This window comes from Triturus cristatus, chromosome 1_2 (assembly GCF_964204655.1).
Source record: "Triturus cristatus chromosome 1_2, aTriCri1.1, whole genome shotgun sequence".
NCBI classification, from domain to species: Eukaryota; Metazoa; Chordata; class Amphibia; order Caudata; family Salamandridae; genus Triturus; species Triturus cristatus.
In genome coordinates this window covers 990720860-990729891 of record NC_140580.1, presented here as the reverse complement: position 1 = coordinate 990729891, position 9032 = coordinate 990720860, and the positions used below count along the sequence as shown (strand labels likewise).

The 9032-nt window shown below is 42.5% G+C and overlaps 1 protein-coding gene across 2 annotated transcripts in view; it reads right to left on the bottom strand.

Annotated features, from left to right (window-relative positions):
• Window positions 1-3283: 3283 nt before the first annotated feature.
• FUT7 (fucosyltransferase 7) overlaps window positions 3284-9032 on the bottom strand; it is a 46851-nt gene continuing 41102 nt past the window's right edge. For both annotated transcript variants that reach the window (XM_085611163.1, XM_085611172.1), the window contains exon 2: window positions 3284-6494. In XM_085611163.1, coding sequence (XP_085467289.1) covers window positions 5341-6375 — 1035 coding nt within the window. In that variant the 5' untranslated portion in view covers window positions 6376-6494 and the 3' untranslated portion in view covers window positions 3284-5340. The remainder of the gene's footprint in view (window positions 6495-9032) is intronic.

Below are 9032 nucleotides of genomic sequence, written 5' to 3'. Positions count from 1 at the left end.
TGCCTGGACCATGGAGTTTCTGATGCTATAGATGGTTTCTTCAGTTGTGTTGCCTGTTGTCCTTTAGAGGTTCTGCTGATGGAGGATGTTGCTGCCGTGATTTAGTTTAGCTAAGTCCATCATTTTACAGCCCAAATGCAATGTCTTGGTTGGTATAGACACAAATGGTAGGCATCTTGGGTTCACTTCCACATTTCTGCGATCTGCAAGACTCCCAAGCACTAAGTTCTGCATAACCACTCCCAACAGGGACTCTGCCATCCCCTAGCAGTGGGTGTGTTCAAATGAGTTGATGCTAAAATAAAGACTATTGTCCTTGGTACTACTGGCACTGTGATTACTGTGAGCACAGAACTATGACCATGGTCCTTTTCACCACAGTTGCATATAAAAGTTTTACATTTTGAGTTTCCTTTGCTGTATGGATATATGTTTCTCCTTCCCTCTTCTCTTCCCCCTCCTCCTTCATATTATTAGTGTCATTGTACATGAGAGTCCTATAATATAGCGCTGCACAATTATTATATTCTGTTTTGATAGTATTATTTTGTGTGTTTTACTGCAATGCTGACAGCTGTTAATGCACTTTGGGTCCTGTAGTTTGTTTCTTGTGTTACATTGCCTTGTTAAACCAGGTATTTACATACCATACTGTGGAAAACTGCTAATCAGCTTATTTTTATTGTTGCTTGCTGTTTTCACTTTAATAATTTAAGTGGTGCTTCTCCAGCATCATTGTAGTGCTATGCTTCACACATATATTATACTTGACTGCTTTCCTCATCGTTCTTAAAGCGCATGCACTTACATTTATGTTTCGCTAACTATAAATGGGGATTATAAGTGATAAAGTGGTTGTTTTTCATATTTTTCAGCTGATTATGGTCAGTGAATGTGTTCTTACATTTAATGTCTTTACTTGTTCTATTGGGAGCACATTAGCCAATGCCTGCAGCGTATACATTTTAATTTATTCTGTGTTGCATACATGGTTTTGTTTGTAGTTTTACCCTAACTCAGCATGTTTGGTTATGAATATTCATTTATGGATATTTTTTCGGCATAAGGATACATTTAACATTAACGTGCTGTATTATAAGGCGCTTTCTACAACACAATTGTCTTCTCTATTCGTTGTTAACAACAGATATTACTATAATATTAAATGCACTACTTTAAGGGTTTAATAAAGCATTTTCCAGAACACACATTCACTTTGTTTTACAAAATAATTTAAAAACCTTCTTAAAGGCAATGTCAAAACCAGGCTGGCGGCACTAGTAGTCTTTGTCCTGGGTGCTTATAAGTACCTTGAACTTCACCAGAACTGTGCTCTGCGTGATTGTTTCGACTGACATCAACGTGCCTAGAGCTGATTTTTATCACATCACTGAAATCATAGTAGTGGCAGAAAATACGTCTTGACCCTGATGACCACCATGGTATCAAGGGAAGTGACACCACACCATCTTTGACCCATTACATTGGCCGATGAAACATCATTTTTGAAGATTTTTTCTTGAAAACACAAGGTCGATGAACGCTTGTTAAAAGTGATTGTAAACAGGTACAAGCAATGAGTCATGGGGTCGAATTTTCCCCATGCATGTTTTAACTCTACTCACTTGCGTCAGGAATGTAGAGACATATCATCAAGGCGCCGCAATTAAATTATCGCCGCTTTAGCGTCCGTTGTCGGGCGAAAAGCGGTGATAATTTTATCGCTTGATCAGCAAGGTCACGCTATTGCATGAATCCATGCCTCAGAGCCTGTTTCCTTAACGCCCAGCATCTCACCGCTAATGAGATGCATGGTAGGCGTTCCGCAGTAAAATAACCTGAGAAATGTTGCTAACACGAGCTACTCCTATCAGCAAGCAGGGCGCAAACCCGCGTAGCGCGGATAATAATATTGCTAACCACACTTATCGCAGCTTTGTTTACGCCTGCTTCAGAACTGACTTACCCATTACATCCAATGGGAGGTGGATTGTAGGGATGAGTCCACCCTGCACTTTCAACAAGGTTCTGATTATCGCCGTCATGTTGTCGCTTGGTTTCCAGCGATAACTGCACACTTTCGCCGCTATCGCTGGATTTCCTATCGCATTGGAGATAGGCGTTGCTATCTCTGCGATAGAATCCAGCAATAGCCGGCGTTAAGTTGAAACGCGCTAAGCTCGCTTAGTGATTTTAATCGCTTCTTGTTGCTGATATGCCCCAAAGATTGTAGTCTACCAGTAGGTAATTTTAGTTAAAATTTTCTCCCTTCTATTTCCACGATAGGACTCCCCCACAATGTACACACGTAGGAACATTACTAGCCTCCCATTGATTAGGGTAGCAGCTTACTTTGGTACCCACCCTGGCCAATGTGAGGAGGAACCCTATGATGAAGCACATTATCTTTGGGTGATGAAGGCTCTCATCCTATAAAAAGAGCATTTCATTGAAGCTTCCTTCATTAGGGATAGAACAAACGGTAAATACTGCGCGCACTCGTTCACGCCTAGAATACTTGTTGGTTTATAGCCACTGCACTCCACTGCACCTCAGCTATTCTTCTTTTTGTGAAACGGGAACAACACATGCTCATTTTGTTCCATTTTTAGGTTGTGGTCTCACACTTCCTCTCTCCACTGAGCCTTCACACCAGCACCTTCCTGCCACACCAGGCAGGGTGGCAGCAGACCACAGGCAGATCCTAGGAGGGAAATAACACTGAATCATCAGTTGAACAGTCAATCACTGAGCAGTTCTGTGTCATATGAAGCACCTGGTCTCAGGTGCTTCATCTTTTGAGCTGGCTGCAATACATAAGTAAAAGATGGTGCTTTCTTTGTAGAGGTCCTTGCTCTGCTGTTTCTCACTTCCTATACCACACAGACAAGCGCAGCGTGTATCTGATGATTCACATAGCCGAAGAAGAACCATGGTGCAACTCGTCGTTTCTGTCCACGATGAAGTACCAAATGTGTCATTGCCAATGGTGTAGAATAGGAAATTCTCTCCTTCCCTGAGGTTGGGTGCAGGGCATGGTACATACCGCATGCTATGGTATGGCGTGGTATGATATGCTATGGTGTTGATATTGCACTTACTACCCTTGATGAGGTACTGAAGAGTTTTATGGATGGGTAGTACGCGCCTCCATGGCATACTTACGGCATTACAGATTTCAACATGTATACAGTTGACCATGCTCATTATCACAGCTATCATTCACTTCGCAATCACTCTCCCATGCCAATTTATCATGCATTCGGTACAGCTTGTTATGCTGACGCAGGGTTAGGTTTATTTATCAATAACTAAACCAATACCATATAGCCTAGAACAAAGTTTTGTTTCAATCCAGGCACTGCATAAGTAGCCTTCTTCATCCTAAGTGCACCATAACAAGAACCTCAGTGTACCAAAGTCATATAGTGAGAGGATGCCCCAGTGGGTCCCGAATGAAGTCGAACTGATTTATATTGTGAGAAAGACTACCTTAGCAGACAAACCACAACAAATAAAAGCCACTGTAGAAAAATACATTTCCTGGGAAACTTCAACAACGAATACTTAAATGAATGCTTGCATTCCTAGAGCTAAACTACAATGATTTTCTTTACAACGAAAATGTATTTCAGCTCCCCTCTCCTACTCTTATTTGATCACTACAACTGAGCCTACATCTAAGCCTGACCCTAACTAAACCTTGTGTCTTCTGATCCCCGTATCTTAACAATAATCCTGTCCTAATCCTACACTTGGTCATACGAGGGCACAGTTTTCCTTTGACAAGGGCACAAGGAGACTAGCGGCACACTCTGAAATAACACGCCTACCAGCTGCCACGAGGAAACTGGGGTTTCAATTGCAAACACTGATCCTTTCAGTCAGGGGCATTTCTGCCCAGGGTATTCCGGAAAGGAACGTGGAGAAACTAGCTAGAGCCAGAGGGAACCAGACCAGTACCTCTGGTAAGGTGGCAGTCAGGAACTGATTGGTGGACAGCAAATATAGTTTCCCCTGTTCCATAAGACACCTGTGAAGATTGGGGTGCATGGGTCTTGGGGCGAGGTATGTGCAGGCTGTCACGTCCAGTGGGGAAGGATTAGAGAATCAGGGGAGGAACCACCATTTTGTTCATGTATTCACTATTTCTTTTATATGAACATAGCATCCACTCTGTAAAACATCTGTAAGGGTTTTCAGGGAAAGGGCTGCTTGTTTCTTTGCCTTCCTGTGGTAAATACGTCATCTCCCTCAACTGCTTATCATATCATAGTCCGGTAAGTGGGGGTAGTGTCACCCTTGACTATAGCATGGGACTACACCCTGTGTGCACCCTGGAGTATGCTGTTGAACGCCTTCCCAAAACATGAAGCACCTCCACTGGCCTCACAGTTAATCAAGGGCAAGATACTAGCTGATGGCTTGTGTCCACCTCAGCTAAGATGGCTGTAGGGAGAGAACCAGAGACTAATGTAGCCTGAGACGTGAGACCTAATGTATAGAGAAGAACTCAGGCACTAATGAAAAGTGTGAGAGGGGCCTGGGAAGTGAGGGGGCTGGATACCAATAGAAAGGCGACATTGAGGAAAGAGGAGAGAGTGAGACACTAATGGGGAAGGTGAGACAGACCTAGGCACTGAGGAGAAGAGGAATCACCCAGGCATTATTGACAAGAGGGAGAAGGACTCAAGTGCCATTGGGAACATTGGAAGATATCCTGCCCCTCCCGAAGAGGAGAGAAAGGATGAACGATATAAAAATCATTTAGATAAGGCAAGTGCTCAATGAGGACATATAAAGAGAAACTGTAAACAACATTCCAGGGCCTTATTTTTGCAATTGAAACATGATTAAAACTTTTCTCCTGTGGATTTGTTATTTCAGAAAAATGAATTAAAGGAACTGTTTAGTTATTTGCTGTTGGCTTATTGATGGGATAAATTTAAAGATATATATTACTGTGTCTTACCTCCCCTCAGAACAGGTAGATTGTATTGACTATTGCACTGGTTACTTGGCAGTGGAGGCATCCATTTTAGATCAATAGTTCTATCTCATAGGTAGAGTCAGTTACAGATCACAGATCTTTGATGAGTAATAATTGAGTATAGACAATGGTGTGACAAGGTTGCCATTTGCCCCAATGCAAGAAATGAAAATGGCCCCAGTGCCCCATGTTTGGATAGCAAAAGTGCAACTATAATCACCATGGAGTGAGTCCCTCACAATCCTTCGGGGTACTACTGCGTCTGCTGTGCTATAGATAGCTTCTGAGTTATTCTTCAAACTCCATCAACAGTTGTTAGTCTAAATTTATATCATGAAATCAATAATCTATTAGAACTTATCCTTACCCCTAAACCACCCACTTAAATCTCGGTACACTTTCCCTCGTGGTAGGCTGTTGTACTTGACACAGATGGAACATAACCGTTCACTCCAGTCAACAAATGTCTTCACGGTGTGATTGTTCCGCCAGCGAAAGTACTGCTGGTATCTGCTTGCGTTCATGGTTTTCAAGAACCTGGCAAGCTCCTCTGGGGATGCAAAGTCATCAATGTGGATAAAGGCATCTTCAGGGACAAAGAGCTCATAATTTGCCCTTGGTGGGCCCAAGACCACAGGTACAGCACCGGCAGCAAAGGCATTCGTCCACATCTTCTCAGTGATGTAGTCCTGGTGGATGGAGTTCTCAAAGGCCAAGTAGAACTTATATTTAGAGACTGTCGGAAGGAGGCACTCGGAACAAAGAGGTTTCTTGACTGCTCTGCCATATACATCTACATTGATGTGTGCTGACAAATTCTTGTAGTAGGCAGCTCTCTCCTGCTTTTTCTTGTAGTTACTGATTACCCAAGAGACCAAACCTGTCTTGTTTGGGATGGTCAACGAGTGAGATGTTTGTGGCACCAGCCACCCGTAGGGCACAGAAATATCAGAATCCTGTCGGTAGGTCATTGTCCAGTTGAATAAAGTGCTGTTCAGTGCATCAATGTTTCGGGTGTTTGAAGGGGACTCCAGTGTTGCCCACACCCATAGTTGCCCTGTTGGCCGTTTCTCTACAGGCAAGGCCATGCCCCTAGACACTAGTTCCTTGTGGTGGAACACTACTACATCAGCATGACTGATGTCACTATGGTTATCTGTTAGCCAGCAGTTTGGCATGCTGTAAAGGTTTGAGCAGATGTCCATGCTGATGTTCTGGGGTGCATGGAAGGGCCAAGACCAGATCAAAATGGTAAGTGGTGGTGACTGCTGCATCCCGTCAATGATTAAGGAGTAGAGTAAGTATTTTAAGTTCCAAAGAGCAGTGGCAAGCATTAACATTCCTCCCAGGGTCCTGCAGCGGTAACGTCGGGGAAGACATTGCATCCTCTGCCAGCCTTCGTTGAGTGAATCGAGTGGAGGCTCGACACAGCTGGTCTGTCTCTTTTGAACTACGTAGTTGGATCTTGAGGGATCTCAGTTTACCCAACTCAAGGCCACTGTCCCTGCAACGAAGAACATAAAGAGGGTTACATACCACACAGATCATATGATGAAACTAACACAGGCTTTACACCATGGCATTGCTTCTTGCAGATGCTTTCAGGAAAACCAAGCATTTAGCAGCAGAGAAAATATTGGCAGTGGACAATCAGCCAGTGCAGTGGTCTTCAAACTTTGTTACGCAACCTCCCTCTACGCCCCCTGAGCAAAATCCTTTGGAGTCAGGCCCACCGTTAAACCTTCAAAGGGTTAGATCGAGACAAGGACACTATTAAACAGTAGTGGTGGATTTATAGTTTGTGAAACCTTTTAAACACAGGGTAAAGGGGTTTGGAGGCAAGTATCCATGCTTGTTCAGACCCATGTCTGTGCAGGTAACTGAGTGTTTGCTGCTGGGATGGTGTTTTTCTTATGTTAGAACACCTAGTGCATGTGTTCAGCGGATGTAGCGTCTTGGCATCAAAGTCTATCAGAAAACAACAAAGGCAAGCAGTAATTGTAAATAGCAGTATGGCTGTAAAATTGAAAGAACAGTTTTCAAAGCTTTACCGAATCTAAAATGATATTCATTTTGGTTAATATAAAAAGAGTTTGGATTGCCCGCAGCTTTATTTAAACAGGCACATAAAACAACAAGTCATTTGAAGATTGGATCTCTTGGCTCTATCCATTTAGTAATTCACAGTCCAGGAAGAGGATAGGGGAGGGGAGAGGAGTTCACTGATAATTGGTTTAATGCACAATGTTAGCGCCTTAAAATGCAATCCTTCGCAATAGGAGCCAAAGAAGGGATTGAAGTGTCAGTGAAAACTGGGCTGCAGCATTCTGGATTTGCGGCCTCAGAGGAGATGCTGGTAGGCATAAATGAAGGTTTCAACTGGCCCCAAGACAGGTTATCACTTCTCAATGATGATAGGCATGTTTGCATAAGAAGTTATGCCACTCGCAAGGCTTATACCCGTGGAAATGTCACTGCCCTGAATTCTCCACCACAAGTTGGACTTTGGAAAGTAAGTTGAATGTCTGAAAACACACTTTCTACAAACGAACCCATACTTAAGTGATACCTTCTCAGTACTTGTTGCACCTGCTCGAATCCTACTGAAAGAGTGCAGAGACTGCTGGAGCGCTATACAAAAACTACAGAAAAAATAATGTAAATAATAAAGTTTGCACAAAACAAGGCCAGACATCACTGTAGTCAAATTCCAGAAGGTGTTCCAGAGACAAAAACACAATTTAACACCTCAGCAACCTGAGGAGCTTGTAATAACTAGGGATCAAAAATACAAGCAAACTACTTGTTTTATATTGAATTAATAGTTTGGACAGATTCCCATTGAAAAGAAAGCCATAATTCTGAGATAATGATGAAGTATAATGACCTCAGTTTTAAAGGGATAAAGGTTTGGCCAGTTAATATTTGTCACTTTTAGACGGTAGAATTGGCTATTGGCATTGCATGACCGTCATGAGTGTACAGAGGAAATTACACCAAACGTACACATTGACACTTTAATGGAGGACTGACTTCAACTTTATACAGGGCTTGAAAGGGAAATATAGAAGTGCTTTTGAGAAGTGCTGGTACTCTCCAATTAAAAGCACCGCACCTCTGCAGAGAAGTGCTCTTCCTCTAAAAAAGAAACCAGAAGTGCATGTACTCGCTACCTGACAGTACCGGTCCATTTAAAGTGAAGTGCCAGTTTTCCTAGGTCCATGCGCTCTATTCCAGGGTTTTTCTTTGGATTTTGAGACTTACAGTCCTGTTTTATAATTAACAATACTGCACATTCCAAAATTCAAAGAAAAAACATGGACTGGAGCAGCACATCATGCATGGGCCTGGAAAATGTAGCAGAGCTGCTGACTTTACACATTTATGCTTGTTTCTCCTTTCACTACAACTAATATGAGACAGAAGAAATACATGCATTGGTAGCTAAAATGGGCAAACACCAAGCAAGCAGTACATTAAGGCAAAGCTGGGTAGAATATGTTTTATTGAATAAAATATCAGTACTTTATGGCAAACTCCAACTACATGACTCAATATTATCAAATTCTGACTTAATGTAAGGGGTGGCAAATTTTGTGATTAAAATGCAAATGCCAAAATGAATTATGTTTTTTATAACAAACACACTAAAAGGTCTGCAGATATCTTTAAAAAAAGAATTGAAAAGTGCTTTCTGCATACATGCCAACATTTTAGGGCACGCATGTGAGAGATTTAAAAAAAATAGTTCAGCCAGAGTATGTAGTTTCCTCATTGACTTATATTGAAGCATGTGTGCTGCAGAATGCAGCACGCATAGAAAGAGGAAAAAACGAGGAGAAATATAAGTCTTTCTCCTCGTTGCACCTCCTTACGCCTCCCCTGGGGAGGTGTAGGAATCTGACGCATTCCCAGGTTTACGAAATGTTGTAAATCTGGGATTGCCGAAGAATCCATGGATGTTGCGTGGGAACACCCACAGCGACATTCATGGAATGCCCCTTTCACACAAAGTGCTGCATGAAAAGGGGCCACAAAAAGC